This window comes from Chiroxiphia lanceolata, chromosome 1 (genome assembly GCF_009829145.1).
Source record: "Chiroxiphia lanceolata isolate bChiLan1 chromosome 1, bChiLan1.pri, whole genome shotgun sequence".
Lineage (NCBI taxonomy): Eukaryota > Metazoa > Chordata > Aves > Passeriformes > Pipridae > Chiroxiphia > Chiroxiphia lanceolata.
In genome coordinates, this window is record NC_045637.1 from 100,127,983 (window position 1) to 100,149,057 (window position 21,075).

The 21,075-nt window shown below is 38.3% G+C and overlaps 1 protein-coding gene across 1 annotated transcript in view; it reads right to left on the bottom strand.

Annotated features, from left to right (window-relative positions):
• The window catches only part of ITGA9 (integrin subunit alpha 9), a 217,633-nt gene that overhangs the window by 33,768 nt on the left and 162,790 nt on the right, over window positions 1–21,075 (bottom strand). Inside the window, 5 exon segments of the mRNA XM_032691139.1 lie at window positions 9,371–9,478; window positions 13,085–13,193; window positions 15,861–15,950; window positions 19,319–19,398; window positions 20,764–20,850. Of these exon segments, the coding sequence (XP_032547030.1) occupies window positions 9,371–9,478; window positions 13,085–13,193; window positions 15,861–15,950; window positions 19,319–19,398; window positions 20,764–20,850 (474 nt within the window).

Sequence of the window (21,075 nt, forward strand, 5' to 3'; positions counted from 1 at the left end):
TTAACCCATTTTTACACAACCCGTGAAAGATTTAAAATAAAAATAGCAATGATGGCAAGGAAAACCAGTAGTCCTCAGATCTAATAAGTAAACTTACGCAGCCATGAAGACAGGCAAGATTTAAACAGCAAAGTGAAGATATTAAAGTTTTAAATCAGCTTAGAGGAGTACACCATAACTCTGCCTTCTGCTTCTCCAGATGAAAGGAAAACACTAAATGCATGTTTGGCATAAATCTGTGCTAACCTGATTGCAATGCCTTTAGATGTTTTTTCTGATGCACTTTATATACAGCTTAATTAAATAATCAGGTTCAATAAGCATGATCTTGCAACATTTGCCTGGTTTGGTCCTGAAAATGATTTGCACATACTTAGCAGCAATCTCCAGAAGTACTACTCTGAAGAACTAGTGATGCCTACCCAGTTCAGTGACAAAAGCAAAGATCTTGCATAAAGTTCATAACTTACAAGACAGCAGCTTCTTTCCTAGACAGAGGGTACTGCGACATATACACAGTGAGAAGAAGGACTGACCACTTGTATGATTTAACTGTGAGGTCCACAGAAGGTTCAGGCCTAAGAATGAATCACCACCACCTTACACAGAAATCAGTTTACCATTAACATTCATGTGCTCCTTACATATCAGCCTCTAACAGTTGAAATTCAAGAGAGAGACACTGAGAGGTACTTTTCCTCTCCCTAAGGGGAACTGTGAAATGCTTAACCAACATATGAGGCAACAGATAATTCCCAGGATATGCCTCTATTTAAAAAGTCCCTGAGATTACTTACAGTTTGGTGCTCCTTCAGCCAGGTTCCACCTGTTTCTATCTAGCACATCCCCTTCTACAGCCTTACCTATGATGCATAAACACAAATAAGTCTGTGTTTCTTCTTTACCCATTTGTTGGACTTTCGTTATGGGCTGTGTTGATGTTAGGATGAAGAGTTCTGAAGACTCTGTTGGTAAGTACATTCCCTATAGGGCTCAAACAACTCTGGTGTTTTTCCCTAAAGCAGACGTTTGGATGTATCAGAAAGGTGTTTAAGATCCAAGCTCTTCAGAGGCAGACGACAGAAGGTAGGACTTCCAAGAGGATGATTTTACTTATCTACTGTAGACAGCTGAAGATTAAATGAGTCATCCTCATTAAAAAAAACTCTTGGGGGGTAGAGGAGATATATTAAGTTAGGCAGAAGATGTTCTTTACTTTCTAAGACATCTTCAGAGTTCTCATTTCTCAATGAGTATCAATGGTTTATTGATACTTTTGATACCATAAGGTACCTTGCATGAGATTTGCAAAGCCATGAGAGAAATCCAACAAAAGATGCTTATTTCCACTCTGATACATGAACAGAGAGGAAAATGCTTCTTTCATCAGATGGGAGCTAGAGTTTATATACACAGATATCATAGTTTTTAACTCTTACTTGTTTTTTGCTTCCTTCATTTAGACCACAAATCTTGTGTGTTAGTTACAGAAGAAAAAGGCTAGTTTATGAATCAGGATTCAAAAGAAGACTATGTGTAAAATTAATTAACCAAGCAGTTCTTTTCTCAATTTCCTTCTGCATTGTTTTTGGCCGGAACAGCTTCACAAATGGGAAAATGGTGAAAGGAATCCTTAGATTCCTTCAAAAAGAAACAAAGAATTTAAAAAAAAAAAAAAATTTTTAGATTCCCTTTTCATTCAGTAGTCCTTCACCAGGAAGAGCTTCCTTCTCTGGCTGGGAAGCTTATAAAAAAATCTTCTATACACATTTTTTCCATACCTCAGCAAAACTCCTGATTACTACATCATTACTCCTGATTTGGTATCTACCAAACCTCCTGCTTTCTTCATCAATCTGATAACAGGTAATGTATATACCCATTATACTCTTTCTTTATCTGAAATTTCCTTTTATCAAAAGGCAAATCAGCCATCTTTTTCAAAATTGGAATTCCACATATTCAGCCAAGAAAATAGGAGCTATGGGCCGTTCACAAAGTAGCAACACTTTCAGCTGACTCAAAATATTAATCAAACTGACACATTATATTGACAAGACATGATTTTTTGGGAGGGAGTATGTCTGAAAATTACAATAACTAAGTAAATTGACAAATTTTGCTTTAGTTTGGAAGCTAATTGTGAGCAAGCCACAAATGAACACATCAAGTGTTGCCATGGCCTGATTTAATACATAGATCACAGTGTTTTTATCCCACATTTCAATGGCCTTGATTTTTATATTACTAGTCTTTCTTGAAAGACAACTATTTTTCTGTATTCAAAATGCATTTTCCAAGAACATCCTCTTTAGAATATTAAAAAAAATTCACTGCTTATATAAATACCATACCATTTTCATTGCTAGAAGATTTGGTCTAAGCAATCAAAAAAAATCAGAAAATTTGTTCAAATTTGGTTTCACCTAAAAATCCAAACTACGAAGTGAAAGAAAACTTTCTGCCGTGTTAAGTAGTTTTGCTGTATCCTCAAGGATGCATCCAGCAATGCACGAAAAGATTATTTTGAAACATTGGAAATGCCGTGAACTCTGACCAAGGCAGAGCTTTTGCGTAGTGATTTAGTCATCTCTTATATAGTAAAAATGTCATGATTTTTTTTTTCAGTATAGATTTATTTTAAGGTCTTAACTCAGGAAAGAGCTTTAATTTTGTGGCTGGGCACCATTTCCTGTATAACAATGGAAACTTAAATGAGAGCAAAGTTCCTCTTCACTGAGTTTCATTTCATCATGTTTACATCAGGAAGATGTTTAAGAGAACTCGTTCTGAGCTGCTTTGGGGTTCTGCTCCCCATGTCTAAAGGCGACTCTGCCATGCTGACAGTGTATGCTCCTGCCTCCCCTCACAGCCATCCTCGGATCTGGCAGATGTACTAGTTTCCCTGCAAGTGAGAGAGCTCCTAGCCACAGTCAGATTCTGTGGCTATCACAGAGCTGCTCTACACTGAGGGTGGGGTGAACACCTCCAACTACCTAAGTAAAACTGTTTTGCAATAGTCATTAAGCATTAAAGTGAAAGAGGCAGGAAGGTCAGAAAGTTTCTATACAATTTTCTGTACAAATTTCTGTACAATACACTCCCTGGAATGAATAATTTAGCTATGCCTTTAAATATGGTGCCAAAATATGCGTATCTCAGTGCATAAGAATCATTGAAATGAAAAGACTGCAAATGAGATGATGAATACAAAGGGCTAAAATAAATCTTGCTGTAAGTGCAAATGTTCCTGCACAATCTTTCTGACAAAGGTGGCAATGAATAGCATAAAATGCTGCTGGAAAAAAAATTTGCTGTATCAAGTAAAATATTTCTATCTTCACATGCTGGGACTGCATATATGCATATATATGTTTTCAGAGATGAAATGTCTAAAAGACATAAATAATTTTAAACTAATTTTAAACTGTTGTTAAACCAACAAACAAGAGGTTATCTACATACTCATAACAATGTACAAGTTTGCCTCTGTTTGTGGAGCGTACAGTAGTGAGATTGACAATCTCAACATATGCTTCCAGGAACACTCATGCACTACCAGCACTTTAGAAAGCTTTGACAGTCCTTCTTTGCTTAGTTTTAAGTTTTAAACACCAGCAGTGAAGTAGCCAAAGCATTGGATTCTTATGCTGGAAGATAAAACATACAGATAATAAGCAGAAATTACATTTAAAGTTTTAAAATTGCAAAGATTTCTTTTTCATTATATAAGTGAAGAAAAACTTCAAGCAGTCTGGGTGGGACCTTTTATGGAATGAGGTAGCAAACTTCTCCCTAACTTCTTCCTTCTCCTTACAGTCATTACTGTGCTAATGTCAGGAAGAAAAATTACATGAGTGGTATACAAAACTGGCCTTAGAAATATAACCTGTCATCAGCCAGGAAAGACTTGTGGCTCTGGGACTGACTTCCATTTTACTTTTTCTGTATCAACATTCATAGGAAGAGAATTTATTTCCACATTTTCCTTATGGAACATGACAAGCATTTCTACAGTCCCATGCTCAGGCGGCCATTAACTTAAAAGGCAACCTGTAAAAGGAATTCTCGTCAATTCCTCCAGCTTCTCTTTACTTTTTAAAATCTTACTGATACCCAGCTTTCACAAAGGCACAATCCAGGTCTCATCCACACAGAAAGAAGTGTGAATCTGCTAAGCATAATAAGACAACTGGAGGACTTCTGTTTGTCCTTCCCAGAGAAGGACCTTTATTTTGTTCCCTAACCGAAAAGTGATAGGAAGGTCGGACTAGGAACTAGGGTCCTGGGCTAACTGGCTAACACTTGAGGTTAATGGGAGTAGGATTCACAAGATTGGGGTTTAACCCATTTTTTGCTCTCTGGAGATAATTCTCAAGGTCTAAGCTTAGATGACTAGGGAAACTCAGGGAGACTAGATGGTTTCTGTACTGTCAATGGAGACTGGGAAGTGTTTCTCCAGAGTTGCTTCTATGCCTCTCTCTCTACATTAATTGCTAGAGTAAGAGAACATAGTAATTTAAATATATTCTATTGGTAGCTATTACTAAAACAGTAATTACTAGACTTAGATATCAAGAGTTACATGCAGGGAGGGAGCTTTTCACCAAAAAATTGAGAACAGTATTTCTTTCTCTCGTCCTCTTTCTTCCGAATTCCCTTTTATTTCATTGCCTAGATTGCACACTCTTTGAAGAGACTTGCAACATACACATCTTACTTTCTGACAAGATTCTTATCTCAGTGAGCATGATAACACAGTTTTTTATATGCTTGATTCACCTAAACAGGCTCTTCTTGGTCCCTCCAGAGGAGGGAAGATTATCCAGTTCAAACAGACAAACTTGGTTTCCAACAGTTAATCCCTTGTTCTTCATAATTTATTTACCTTCACTGCAAATAAAATAAATAGGAACACAACAATCTGGTCAAGCTCCATAAAACCGGCATCAGAGTAATCCTGGACACATTGCTAATTTATGAACAGCTTCAGGAAATACCCTGGTTAATTTGGTAGGAACTCCCATTGTGAAAATCTTTTTGGAGCCCCCAGAAAGCAGCTCTTTGGCAGGTCAAGTAGTGCTCCCCTTGCCATCCAAATTAGCTGGATAGTTAAAGGAAATTACTGATCTTTCAGTTCGAAACCAAACCACACACAAGTGTGCACTGTTTTCCTTTGTGGAAGAATAGATAATCAATGGCTTGAAGAGTGGAGAACACATATTTGTGTTAAGACTAACTTCTCGGCTTGGATGAAGCTCTTCTGTGTCATCACCTATACTATTCTATTACAAGACTTTTACTAACAAATGTAGGTATTTAATTTATTATGCTTTTAAGCTGTCTTGAAACCTCTGCAAGAAAGCAAATACAAAAATGCATAAAAGCGAACAACTATTAATTTGTCTTATCTGCTTCCAAAACATCATTTACCGCTGCAGAATTTGAGTATTTACTACGTAAACCCAATGTCGACTGTGAAATTCTTAGTTAAAATTATTTGAAAATTTCTATATTTTCCTTTTCATTAAAAATTTCTAATAGGGAGGAACTTCACTTGTGGTTTGTTCCTCCAGTTTTCTTTCAGTTATCCATCTTCTTGTTTACTTCTGGCTTTTACTGTCAACTCATTCCCTTTATATACTGGGAACTTTGTTGGGAGAAGTGCTGCAGAAACTCCCAATACCCCTTCAATTGCGCCTGAACATTTCTAAGGCAGAACCCCAAATTCCTGAATTTGTGTCCTGAATTTGTCTGGAAGAAAACCTTAAAACAGTTTCTGCAATAAAGCTAAAAAACAGGAACAGAGGAAGCATGAGGCCTGTCATTTCCTCTAAGGCCAGCAAGATAATAATTCCTATTAACACCTCCCAAAGAAAGAGCCCGTTCCAGTGGGCCATATGTGACTCTCTGCCTCTTACTATTTTTTGTGCCTGAAAGACTAGATCACTCAATCCAATATGAAGGAATTGGTTCCTGGAACTATCTTGTGTGGTATATGTGTATTTGAGACACAAACTCTAGTGGTTTTATTATGCATTTTCACCCATAAATTCCACTGCTTTACTGTATATCAGAGAAACAGCAATATAATTGTTAGCTTTAAAAAAAACCCCATTATGTAATCAAATTGCAAATGCTCTATCAACAGTGTCAGTTACAGATAAATGACAATTCCTAATCTACTGTATTAATGACACCTATTCTGAAAGTTTTGTCAACACTGACAGCTAGAATGTCTGAATTATAGGCAAAAAGGCATAATTACAGAAACACCTGCACTGTCGGAAAAGATTTTATTACCTTATTACCTTTACTGCAATCTAGATTTTTGGGAGTTGAAAATAAGGAAAAGCTTGAAATATTTAATGACTATGCTTACAAAAATTCTCCTGAAAAACAGCTGTTCTAAACCATTTTCCAAAGTTCATCTGCTTTTAGGGTTTGTTTGTTTAATTATATTTGGTCTATGAAAAGCTGAAAAGCTCCATGATTTTAGTTCCCTTTTCAGTCAATAAAAACTCAGTGGGAGAGAAGCAGTAGGAAAAAGAGTGAGATGCTTTCTCTCTTGCACTAGTAAGACTTAGGATACAGAGGTTCAGTGCCTGGCTCTGACACAAATTTCCTGTGTGACCTCAGGCAAACCATTTGGTGTTTCAATTATGTATTTGTAAAGCAGGGATAACCACTACCCCAGAGCGGATTTGCTTGGCTAATATTTATTAACATATTAGAGGTGTTTAGAAAGTCACGAAGTAGACTTCTACTGACCATATACCCAAAATCAATAGTCAAAATGACCCAGTGAATGCTAGTGTACCAGGCAAACAGCTCTCATAAAAACATGCTTGCCTACTACCACTCTTCAGCCTGCAATGCAGATAGGTCTCACAACAGCTGTTTAAAATCCTATGAAGACATTCTACAAAGTACAATTCAGTCCAACAACATGCAGGGAAATGCAACCTGTTGTTGGGAAAAGCAATATAAACCCTGTAAGCATTTCTTAGCACAGTGCTCAAGACCACACTAGCCAGCTGGACCTCCTTTTGGTAAGCCATCAGATGTACAACAGCAATGAAAAATAAGTTAAGTGCAAGATTTAAGGGGTTTGCCTTATTTTCTAACAGCTATCCAAAACTATTCTTTTCAGACAACTCGTGCAGAAATAATGACATCTATTAGGGACCTGGGAGTGCTGATTGACAGGAGGCTGAACATGAGCCAGCAGTGTGCCCAGGTGGCCAAGAAGGCCAATGGCATCCTGGCCTGTATCAGGAACAGTGTGGCCAGCAGGACCAGGGAAGTGATTCTGCCCCTGTACTCAGCACTGGTGAGGCCTCACCTGGAGCACTGGGTCCAGTTCAGGACAGTGCCCCTCAGTTCAGGAAAGATGTTGAGGTGCTGGAGCAGGTCCAGAGAATAGCAATGAGGCTGGTGAAGGGACTTGAGCCCAAGTCCTATGAGGAGAGGCTGAGGGAGCTGGGGTTGTTTAGCCTTGAGAAGAGAAGGCTCAGGGGAGACCTCATCGCTCTCTACAACTACCTGAGAGGAGACTGTAGGCAGGTGGGGGTTGGTCTCTTCTCCCAGGCAATCAGCAGTAGGACAAGAGGGCATGGCCTTAAGCTGCGCCAGGGGAGGTTTAGGTTAGATATTAGAAAGAAATTCTTTACAGAGAGGGTAATCAGCCATTGGAATGGCCTGCCCAGGGAAGTGGTGGATTCTCCATCCCTGGAGGTTTTTAAGATGAGGCTGGACGTGGCACTTAGTGCCATGGTCTAGCAACTGTGGTGGTAGTGGATCAAGGGTTGGACTTGATGATTTCAGAGGTCCTTTCCAACCCGTCTGATTCTATGATTCTATGATTCTATGATTCTATGCCTGGAAACTAGTCCTCGCCCACTTGGTGGGTAGTGTACACCTCACCCAATTGAAGTGTACAAAACGAGTGCCTTGACTAAGACAATTTGCCCAGACTTCTGGAAGAGTCAACACAGAGAAACAAGTAATGCCAAGAAGGAATTTATCACACTCTAAGTAAGATGGGCTGTTTTCTATTCCTTTCTCTTGTCTATACAGGAATGTATAGAATGACTGACTTTAGAGGAGGTACCGACATTTAGGGAGACAAAATCTGTTAAGAAGACTCCCACCTCTCTGTTGCTGCTGCGAACACACTGCCTCCCATGGCACACAGATCAGAAAAGGGCCAAGGAAATGGGTCATGATCCTTGTCAAAGGAAAGGTGATCTTCTGTTTATAAGGCTGGACTAAATAAAGCATTAAAATGCAATGCCACGGAAAATGAGGCACATGCTGGAGAACTAATTCAGTCTAGCTGGAGAATTGACTCAGTCTATACACTAGTATTGCATACAATATTCCAATCTGTTTCTCAGTTATTCTGTCTTTAGTGCCCATCTGTAAGCCATATCTATATTTATCTCATACCTTCCACAGCAAAAATCTTGGAAACCTGCTTAGAAAGATCCTTTGGATCTATGTTTACACATATTCAGTGACACTGTTACCTACATATCAGGAATGGTAATACTTTTCAACCAAAAGGCTAGAAAAGTAGCTAACAACAAGAAAGTATAATGCTTCTTTTCAATTATCACTAAGGCAGATTACTCTGAATGTCAGTACTAAATTTACCTCAGTAGTAAGGTTTCCCTCTCTTGGTCACCACAGTATAAATGATGGTATTTTAGTGGTCTAACAAAGGTTTTGAAATTAATAAATAAATATTAGAAATGAAATCTAAGAATGTGTCTTCTTTACCACAGTTTATGTTGAATTTCTTTGTAGTTCACAAAAAATCATCTTGAAAAACACGATGTTGAAAGAATAACTTTCTCTATTACTTATGTTTGCTAAAAGACCACTCAAAAAGAGCAAATTATAACATGGACTACAGAAAAATAGATATTGATAAGTTATTCAGACATAGCTAGTATTCTTGCAGAAAACCACAGAAAAAAGTCAAGGAACATCAATCAGTTTGGTAACATATCCTACGGATATTACATACACCATTTAATCCTCCCTCAGACAGGGAGGACTAATTAAGACTCAATCCTCTATGGAGGTGTGACTCCGGGAAATGTTTTCTTCAGTGTTAGTCTGACCTACTTTTACATAGCATCATGGGAAACCAGGAACATAGAATCAGTTCTTTGCCCTAGGTGAGGGAGAGCAGTCAACAGCTGGAGGGACTCAGCTACTTATGATGTGGCCACAGGTACAAATAACCTTTCATTATCTTAAAAAGCAACTTATTCATCTGGTTCTGGTAGATTTCTATTGTTTCAGTCATCAGTAGCTTTCAGTGCCTCTCTGGTCTCAAAATACATCATAACATACTCACCATCATCTGCTGAATATGAAATATTTCGTCTCCAGTGGCAGAGAGGCGGTTTGGAAATGAAATGTCAAGAAAAGCTCCAGGGAGAGTGCTTGGTCCAGCATTGTAAACCTGTAAGAGAACAAATGAATACCAATAAAATTACATATATGCCTTCTCATTAGTGGGAAATGACTGTAGAATCACAGCTGGAAGTATAGTTAAATTTGAAGAAACTCAAGTACTTTGCAGGTTTTTCAATGTCTTCAGATGAAGACTTCTTTTGTATCTGTCAGGATGAAGTTAAAGAATTAGCTTACTTTATATTCTTTAGGCACAGCTCATATATGAAATAAGAAGCAGTTTTGCAGGATAATTACCAGTCATCAATACAAACAGCATAAGATTTCTACCTTATACACAGAGACACTGCTAGTACTCTGAGTGTTTTGGTAATACAATCTGGAAGGCTGTAAGAAATATTACTGTCTCAGTTAACATTCTCATTTCCATCTGGTAACCACTGCATTATATTCTGCATATGTTTTCCTTATGAAGTAGAAGCTAAACAATTATTGTGACTGCTGGACTGCAGGTTTACTGAGTGAGTTGCCAGAAAATGCATGTGAACAATTTCCATTCAAGTTCTGGAGTTTATAATTTAATTAAACTCCTGGTGAAACACATTAGCTTTCTATCAATCCCCTTCCCTCAAAATTTTGACAAAAACTCAAAGAATTTCCTGCCCACCACTGAAATGTATCTAGTGAAAATCCCAAAATTTATGATTTTTTGCTGAAAAGAAGTAATCCATGGAAAAATTTCAATGAAAATAAGTTTTCATTTGTAACTACATTTTTTTATTAGGAAAAATATGTCCTGGTTCTTTCTAACAAAACAAATATAAACGTATACAGTAAAAAAACACAAATATAAATGCATACAGTAAGAACATTAAGCCCGTTAGAATATTTATCCACTACTGTTAAAAGATGCAACAATCAGTTGTTAATTGTGTAAAGTACAAATATTAAAAACAATAGGTTTTCATTCTTTAAACACTGTTTATATCTGAAGAAATGTCTGACTGACAAAGAGAATCGGTTTGCAATGCCAAATCATCACAAAAACACTGAGGCTCCAGGCAGGGGATGAAATCCCTCTACAACGAAGCATGATAAATGCTACATGAAATATAAACATAATGTTTCATGTGAGACACTTTAAAAACCTTTATTATCTCTCTGAGATCAGATATAAGAGTACTGCAGAAAAGGCATTTTCATTGTACATCTTGTTACTAAAAAAAAGACGTAGATCTGTTTCCATTAACATTGGACCCTGTATAGCTTTTCACATATAAAAACTGCTATAAAGCCCCATATTTTTGTAAATCATCTCTTTTTCTTGGTTAAGAAACTATTACTCTTCTCCACCTGGAGAAGTTAAATAAATGCCAGGCAAATCATTTAAAATAATTAAGCAAAGAGTGCTACAAACAATGCTTTGCCCATTATGAAAGTCTGCCCTATTTCACCGACGCACACAGTTATGAGGCTTAGCACATTACTGGAGAGCACATCTGTGACTTGTTCCAGTATAGTTTTCTGCTTCTATATGGAAAAAAAAATTTATAGTGCAACTTCTAAGTGTGTGCATAAAAGACAAGAGGATGAGTAGGACAAATGGTGGCTCTGCCATGAGAGAGAATCTCATGGATTCTCTCTCCCTTTCCTGTTATCACTTTGCTTTATTGAAAATATTCATCTAATTAAAAAACAAGTGTCTCTGTTCTTTATCTGGTTTTAATGAATAACTGGCTATGGGGGGAAAGATGGGGAAAACCTATAAATCCTCAAGAATGAAATCAGAATCACAAGAATTAACAGCCTGGTTCACAAAAGTTTAATGTCCTAAAATCCTGCTTTCACTTCTTCTCAGTAAATAGCTAAGGGCACCACATGACAGTGGGGGCTTAATTGCCCTGGACCGCAATCTGTCCACGGAGGCAGATGTGTTATTCATTATGAGTTGAGTGGCACTCATGCCTAGGAGAACAGAAAGGGAGAAAAAAGGTGAAACACTATTTTTCTCAATAAATGAACCTACCTCTGCATGACTTATCATTTTCTAGTTCCATCTAGTGGTCAAAAACAGTTTGAAGGGCTTGTAATAGATACAGTCACATCAGTGAAACACAGCGCAAGTTAATTTTCGACACATCACAAGAGTTTGTGATAATAAATCATCCATATATTTTGCCATATGAGGAACCCATCTAACTGGCAGTGTAATATAGGTAATAATTGACTAATGCTGAGATGCTGTGAGATATTTAATTAAAACTTCTCACATCTGTCTCTTTAGTGTCATCATCTCTTGCCTGTACTGTACTCTTATCAGTAGTGCTATAAACATTTTCATACTGGGGCATTTAGCAAGTCTGAATCCCTTGCACAGGCATGTGTTTGTTCTCATGGATAAAGGCGACCCACTCCTCTGCTCAAAGACCATGCCACTAAAAAGAATTACTTCACTTTTAACCTGTGAAGTGGCACTTGAGTAACTAGAGCTCTTTACTCAGCATGTGATGAAAGGTAAAAGAGCAACAAATGGTAGTGGCTTCATTCTTATGGAAGTGAGATGCCCTGTTTACAATTCTTGTTATAATATAGTCAGATAAAGGACATATGCCATCCCTGCACACTGTAAATACAGTATCCAATCAAGAATGCATTGTACAGCATTTTAGCAGGATGCTCTGCCTTGGTGGGGGTTAAACAGCTTGAACTTTACCTATTTGCAAAAGTTACCAGCAGTGGATGGAGAAGGTGGATCACGCTGCTTTTGGTGTTGAAGAATTCTGAAAGCAGCCTGACTCGTCAGTCCCAAAGTTAAACATTCAGTGTTTCCTGACAGAAACTGGCACCAGTAAGGATGTGGTAGACAAAGTTCCTGATAAAGGAACCAACAAATGATAGCACTGATAACTTGTCTAAAGCTGCTGAGCTAAAGGCTGCATAGCTGACACAGGTAGCATAAAGACATATGATCGACAGTCGATCACTTTATACTATAAAAGCCCAGTTCTGCTTTTTAACAGCAGAACATAACCCTTTGAGGAGAGAGTGTAGAGATTCCTCCCTTGAGTGGGGACGTCCCTCAAAGTTACTCCTTGAGGCTGAGTGCAAGAGATTTGCCCATGGTTCTTGATATGGGTGAGTATCATCAATCTCTACTTAATAAAAGCTAGCTTTGAAATTATTCATTTAATAAATAGTGCACTATTAATAAAACTATATTATGTGGTAAATAATTCTGACTAAAGTATTTTAGTCTAATCATTATCATCATCAGTTTAAATAAATAATTTATGTTACTCATGTAAATGTATTTATTTTGTCATTCTTAATCCTGTGGGACAATGTCATATAAAGACTCGATTACACCTATATAACCTTTACATATAAACTGCTGACCAAGTCTGGGGCTGGGATTGGATCCAGCTGCACCCAGACTCCTCTGTGAGGAGGAGTTTAGACAGTAAGGGAGTTCTTTTGGAACCTCATGACTCAACAGGAGGATCTTCCTGATAAACATTGTCCGAAGCTTCCATTCTGCCCGCGACTATGATTCAAAGTCACAGTCACAAGTCCATACCACACCCAGAATAAAAAAGACACAAAACAAGAATGTGCTGTCAAGCAGGAGAGCAGACAAAATAAGGAGGAGTTTTACCTGCAGGGTGAAGTTGAGAGACTGGAAAAGGCATTCATGGTTTTCCAACTGAACAAAGTTGGACGCTTCCACAGAATCGCCATAGAAAAATGAAGTAGGGAAGACTTCTCTGTAAGATCAAGACACAGATATAGTAAGCTAAGTTTGTCACCAAAATTAAATATATTTGTGTCCAGCTGACTTGCACCCTTGCTTTACAGTCATGTGAAATTCTATGGGACTATTTGATATTAATCTATTGTTCCTGATTTGATTTCTTCTTGGCAACACTAGACTACACAAGCAGCATCTGAACTGACCTGGATTAACAACCCATCATTGAAGCAGATTTCATTACTTATCTCTTCTTCTCCTTTCCTATCACAAAACCTCTTCTCCAGGGCCCCTGCCATGGATGATTTGTGCAAGTCCCACAGCTTTTGTAACACAGGAAATCATTGCGTTGTGAAGTCAGTCTGAAGAAACAGTAACTAATAGGAATTATGTAACTTTCAGTTACATATTCACTGAAGTACATTTTCATAGCAAGCAGGAATAAACACTTAATTAATTATCCAAGTTTTACTACCTTTATGATTCAGAGATGGTTAAAGGAGAGAGTAGAGGGGATATAACCTGCTTTCAACTTCAGTGGAACAGGCCAAGTTTCCTTAACCACTCTTATCAGCTGATCACACAGTAAAATGCAATAGGATTTTATCAGAAATTATTTGGAAGCACAACACAGTACCTGGAAATCCTGCAGAAGAGGACTAGGAGTGCTTTAAGCATCCTTTGTGCATCCTTCTAATCTCAGGCTGTTCCACTGTCTGGAAATGGTCCTGATGTAATTTCAAACAAACCTTGGTCCTCATCACTGCCTAAAACTCTGCTTCCTTCTCAGGTTGTCCTTTGGAGTCAGAGCTTTTTGAGACAGTATTTTAAGCCTGTTTAGGTACATTTACCTTTTTCCTGTCTCCCTCCTATGCCAGGAGTTGCTAGGGGAAACAGTGAGAGATAGATTTATTCCTCCCATTTACAGTGTTGTGCTAGAAGGCTTCTCCCAAACACAGTACAAGCCCTTCTGGGCTATTTATGACCAGGAATGAAGTTTGTTCCCCTAGATTCATATAGGATAAATAAGGTTCAAAAAGACGACTGAAAAAAGAGTATTGCTAATGTTACCATGCCTGGGAATGTTGTGCCTTCCAATAAACCCAACTTTTCTCTGTCAATTGGACTTTTCTGTGAACTTGAATTAACTAAACCATGTCTAAGAGAACGAAAAAAATAATCCACATAGTCATTTGAGTGGGGCTTATAAATTCAGAGACCTTGTGCTTTAAAAAAGTACATTCTGAAGAGAAAGAAAAGAGTCCAACTTATATTATTTTTTGGCATGCAGTATTCTGTAGGTAACAAACAGAGATCTAACAATACAAATGAAAGCGTTCATATCTGTAAATCTGAACAAAAATCCATCTGTATCAAAGCATCAAGAAGCAAGGGATACAGAGTTAAATTTCTGAAGAATCTGTAACAATGAAAGCTAAGGGGCAAAAACTTTCAGAACATGCTGTTGAGACTGTACTCTCAAAATGGAGGAGATTTTTGTCCTTGCTTTTTGTCCTTTGTCATCTTGTGAGGTTTGACAGTGCTTTTCATTTCTCTGAGCAGGCTCAAGCATACCTTTCATAGATTTTGAAAAGGATTTTATTTCCATGCAACAAGATAGAAATCAACTTTATGTGACAAAAGCCAGTCTAGGCCATGAATCATCTGAGTTTACCCACCTTTTCAGTCAAATCCCATGTCAGTGCAAGTTAGCTTTTTTCCTACACATCTAGCATAGTAGTCAAGGAAATATTTGATTTCTACTGATGCCAACCAGCACTGGTCATTTAGACAATATCTATTGCCTGGGGGTTCCCATAGATGGTGGCTAAAACAGACACTGACCTTCTGGGGACATTGCTGATGAAGTTTTGCTTCCCCAGTATGTTTAGGAATTAATATCAGCTTTCTTGGTCTACATGAATGCTAATTCACCTTCGGTGACCAGGTCCCCCAGTGCCAACTCAAGTACTGTTTATGCTAGATGCCAAGTGGAAGGGAAGAGTCTCAACTACAAAGGCAGGAACTTGTACATGTGTAGCCTTGGGGAGAGGACACAACAGCTGTGTTTTATACATGTATTTCAATCAAAGGGTGAGTGATGCTTTCCAGTTCATAGTCAGATGCCTCACAGACTAGGGAGTAGAGGGAGTGGAAAAATGAACAGAAGCAGAAGCAAATTCTGTTTGTGATATTAAATAGAAAGGCAAACAGCCTTCACCAAGCTCCTTGAAATGTTCCAAATCCTGGAACATTTGACCCTAACCTTTGGCTTGGTGACTCTCAACCATTTCCTTAAATACAAGCCCTAAGGAATAGGCCATGGTTTACTTGTTCTTTTTTTTTAATTTTATTTTAAGGCCCGTCAGATATAAAGAATCACTTGAATTCAAACATGACATTAAAATACCTACTATAAATGTGATGGTAACTAATTAGCATTAATTAGAAATGTGTGTAAAAGAGGTACAGTGTTGGAATGAATAAAATTTCCAGATATCAAATGAGGTTGTCTGTATGTCCAGAATCTGAGAAACAAGGAAAAGCAACAGTCTGGCTACATATAAACAAAGAGAAGAATTTATTTTTTCACTGAAAGACACCCAGCTATTATTATTGTTGTTGTTGCTATTATTATTAGTAGTAGTAGTTGTAGTGGTTTGTTTTGGTGACTGATACTTACCCATTGATGGATGAAGCCACTTCATGCATCAGAGGTACCGACAGGGTTAGAATATTATCATGCAGAGATTCACTGTGTTCTAGGTTTCCACTATGCCAGAAAGGAAAAATAAACATTCTGCAAATTGACAGCATTTGCAATATCACACAGTTTCACAGCTACCATCTCTCTGCCTTGTACTCTGAGTCTCTCTATCTGAATGATGTCAGTTCCTTAAGAAGTCTTAAGAGTTACATTTGTTCACTCAGTCTTGGAGAGAGTAGACACATAAAGCATGTGTTTTGTGGCTGCTCTTCTATGGCTGTGACAGATCAGGCTCACAACAAAAAAAAGTATGTTGGAACAAGGCGTGAATTCAAATGTCTGTGGGAAACTACAGCAGCCATCATACAATGGAGAGAAACAAGGACATTTAGACTTTAATGCAAGTGTTCATTTTCTCCCAGTCTGACCGCATGTCAGTTTGTGAGGGTCCTCCAGAGAGGGTCTTGACTCAGTAAAGAAACAATGCTTTCAATGTATCTGCATTGTACTACAGCACGAATTTGGCACCACTGCAAGCAGCTTTTTGGGTGAGACCCTTGCACTGAACCAGCCATAACCTCTCAGCAGTTCCACTCCCCTTTTCCTGCATTTAGCTGCCAAAATGAAAGCGTTTCTACTTTATATTTTCAAAGGCTGTTGCCTCAGCTGGTCAAAAGCAGAAAGAAGAACAAGAAAAGTGAGCAATTATCTCTCATTTGAGTCACTTTGTTTCACTGTGAACACTTAACATACGGGAAAGGTTCCTGAAATGCATGTCTAACATGCAAACCTGCAACTATTCTAATTCTGATGGTGAGTCTGCTTGGTGGGTGACAGCTCAGAACAATCTGGAAAGATATGTTACATATATTTCCCATTTCTTTAGCCATGACTCTGGAATCACTTTTGCCTTGCAGTTCATTGGATTACTCACAAATCAAACTGGCAAAACAAAAGATAGGATCATATTTATTTGAGGACACTGACGGCAGTAACATCCCAACTGATACCATGTAGATTATGAGTTGCTCAGATTACAAAAACAGAGCCTCCTGGCACATACATGCATAGATACAGTTCAGCTTTCTGCAACTGACACACTGGTCATGTCTGCTAAGAAAACTATGGCCCAGACAGCAAAACTCACAAACATTCGGTCCTGGAAAAAAAACCAGTTAATAAAAGCTCTTCCTCTGAATAGGCTTACAGAAGAGTCCAAAATGGAGACATTTCTCATCCAGTACAAATATTGATGTACCATGGTGGCAAACAGAATAGGCAAGTAGAATTCTATACAGGGTTCATGGATATGTTCTTATCTGTTTCTAATGGAGTTAAGGTACTGTCAGAAAAGAAGAATACAACTCAGTCAATTTAGCTCTAGAAAAACAGTAGTCACCTGGAAGCAAAGAAGAGGGTTTGGGGTTTTATTGTAGTTTGTTGTTTTAGTTTTGGGGTTTTTTTTAACAAATAGTGTAAAAACAATGTAATGCAATGTTAAGTTCTTTCTCCAATTGATCTGCCCCTCTACTGAACCAGTCTCGTTACAGATGCTACTGCCAAATTTGCAGCTTCAAGGTACAGGCTTAAACGGCCACTTGGATGGCAATACTTGCTTTCCCACAACAGTGTGACATAGTTTCTCTGTGTCCAGCCATTTCTGCCACACCAGCTCCAGTTTTGTGTCAAAACAATGTCCTCACTCATTGCAGCCTGGCCACAGCACAGGCACCTCCTCTCCATTTCTTTATCATAGACTTTACCTCAGGGCTTCCTGCAACTCTTGTTACACTTATTTGACAGCAAGGGAATTGAGCAATTTGCCCAAAGTCACAGAGAAAATGAGGGTAATCAGCAGTGAGGCCTGCATTGCTGTCTTTGGAGGTTCAGCTGAATCATTCCAAACATAACTGTCACCCAGCTCAAACTTCTGGAATAAGAAACTTTCTCTTAACAACTCTGATCATGTATAAAAATTACTGTTTATTTGTTTGCTCCATCTAAAGGCACTGACTAGCCCTTCTCTCCAGCACAGCACAGAAATATGAGGAGTGAGGTTACATAGGGAAGTCCTGTGCTATCAAAGGTAGAGAAAATAGCTGGAAAACACTGGTTGGGCAAGTTTAAAGCACTGCTGACCCATCTTTGCACCAGCTGGAATTCACCCAGCATGTACTGATGTATCTGTCTAACTGCGACACATCACAGGGTCACCTAAACAAAAGATTCACTTCTCCTCAGGGAGAATAAAACTTCCCTAATGCGGAAGACATGGTGATGCAAGGTCTCATTTTCAGTGTTTCATACCATTCCTACATGCTGCAGGATCCGATCCCACCTACAGCTGTTACTGTAGGGGAAGACTATGCCTCATGAGAGTCACTCAGCAGCTGCTACATCTCATCTCATCTCATCTCATCTCATCTCATCTCATCTCATCTCATCTCATCTCATCTCATCTCATCTCATCTCATCTCATCTCATCTCATCTCATCTCATCTCATCTCATCTCATCTCATCTCCAGCCGTTTGGAGAAGTGTGATCCAGTTTGGGAGGAGAATTCAGGCAGGAGATCCTGATTTTGACATGGAAGAGTATGAAGTTGGCTCACTCACACAGTAAGTGGAAGCAGGAACTAGTCACACATGCAGCACATCAAAGCAGAAGTTCATGGCCCATGTTAATGCAGCTGTGCATTGGTTCCCACATAGACCTTGACAGTGCTTGTGACTGAATCACCCACGGAGTCTGCTTCTTTGTGGTACATCATCTTAGGAGACACAGAGCATGTGTCACACCTTTTATTCTGCCCGAGATAGAATGCCTATGATGTAAACGTGGTGTCAACCTACTTCCATGCCTGCTTCAAGTGCCCTGGGGGAAGTACCGTATTCAGCCATTTTCCGCAATCTGTCATAGCTCACTGAAGATCCAGAGGGAGGAAAAATAGACACGCAACTTTGGAACCTGTCAGTGAGATCCCTGATCATCTGACTAAAGCATTTATCTTTTTTGGTTTGCATCCAAGCATGCTTATTTCATTCAAATGCTGGAACAAATGGTTCTGTCTGGTGCTGATCATCAACTGAGCAGAGCTTGATACAGGGCCCAAAGAGATGGCCACTGAAACACAAGAGCCTTTCAACTGAGAGAATACAGATTGCTTCTTCAGAATTGCAACTACCTGGCAAAGAAAACCTATGTATGATCCTATCTCATTTTTCAGGAAACTTCAACACATGCTTCCTCTGCATTATCCAAATATGTGCATTTAGCCTGAGTAATTTAACCTAATTTACTATACATATACATGCCTACAACTAATATCACACAACTGTCAAGCATATGTAATACACACTTCATGCAATAAAGAATATCCAAGTCATGCAATAAAGAATATCCAAGTCATCCAGACATATAAAGGTCCCCTTACCTTTGGGCAGTGACAAGGAAGGTAAGTGTTTCTTCCTGCCCGGACAAGTGGCTTGTGTCAAAGATCACACTGAACTCATACTGTGCAAAGAAAAAGTAGTAGTTAGAAATACTGCATATTGTTTCAAAATGTATTTATTCTGAAACTTCACATATATTTTACTGGTCTAGTTGAACAAAAGTAGCATATTTTGATACATGTAAGAGATTTTCCTCTACTGCAGATTAACTTTTAAATCTTAGCCATTTTGCCTCTCATCAAATACTAGAGAGTTTGATTTTTCCTTTCATTGAGAAAAGGCCTTTACTAGAATTGCCATTCAAAGATGTTTCTTGAGGAGATCATTTGCCAGGGAAACAGTTTTCCAGTACAAGGGGATCACTACCTGAAACTATCTCAGCACCAATCTATATGTTTGCTGTTGAAGACATCTTTTACGGGAATAAAAATCACACCACAGGCCTGCTGAGACTTGGAGTAAGTGGCACAAGCTAAAGCAGCATTCAGGACACCCATCATAATGGGTGAAATCATGTGCTAATTCTGAAAAGAGAATTTACTTTGATGAATAACTTCTCCATGTAACAAGTTTTCTGCCTAACTCCAAAATGGGTTTTGGCCAAGTGAAACAGTATCGAAATTCATACTAATTTCAATGGTTTCCATTCTTACATTCTAGATAATATTTTGTTACTGCATTTATTTTTTCTATTCTGTTTAAAATATTTTTAGATGTTTCAAAAGAGCATGAAACAGTCAATAAGACTAAGAAAACAAAAACTTTCGTATTGGGTCAAGGGATATCCCAATTCAAATGGAAAGGATTAGCTCATGAAATTGAAACTTTCTGAAAAATTTCAGACTCTTTTTGTTTGGGTCATCCTAAAGTTATTCCCTATTTTCTCACCTTTCTGAGTTGGTCATTTATCCAGCTCAGTTTAGTGACAGAAAGAACCCAGCTGGATTTTTAAACATCATGAGAGAGTGCATCTTCTATTACTGAACAAAATCCTCTTTAAAAAATCTACCAGGAGACCATAATATGAAAAAGCCATTAGTACATTTTCATTGTAATTTGTATAAATTCAATTGCACTTTAATGTGAAAGAAGATAAAGATAAAAACAGAGTAAGGCAACATAAATAAGACAGAGGGTTCTTTTCTAATTTTCTACAGAGAAAATATGCAAGCTTTTCACAGCTGCAACTCTTGCATCATTTTTCAAAAGCATTTTATTGCACTACACAGGGCACTGTCATTGGCTTCGTATGCTGGGAAAGAGGACGGCTATAGTCTGTAACTGTGAAAGGCTTGGATATCTGGGTTAGAAAGCTAGAGAAAGTATCAGTCACAGACATTTAATAGAGCAGTTTATTTCCAGCCACTCCTCGGAGACAGAGGTGAATGAACTATTACTCTGCAAATTGCAAATATCACAACATTACCCTAGAATTTGACCTCATGAAAGGAAATCCTACACTGCACTTGAGGAAATCTGATTCCAGCAACTCACAGGCAATGCCCAGCTCCTCCTGTAAGAAAATAAAAAAGAACATGAGATGATAGATTTGGAGAGAAAAAGAGGATTGCCAAGAAATACCATTGTGATGACGTATTGTAGAATACTAAACATTTCCCACTATAGCACTGTGTAGCACTTCCTTACTCCACCTCAGTCAGACCAGTACTGGGAAGAAGACAACTGTCAGAACCTTACTCTGAGGGATATATATATATCTATAAGAAAATACCACATG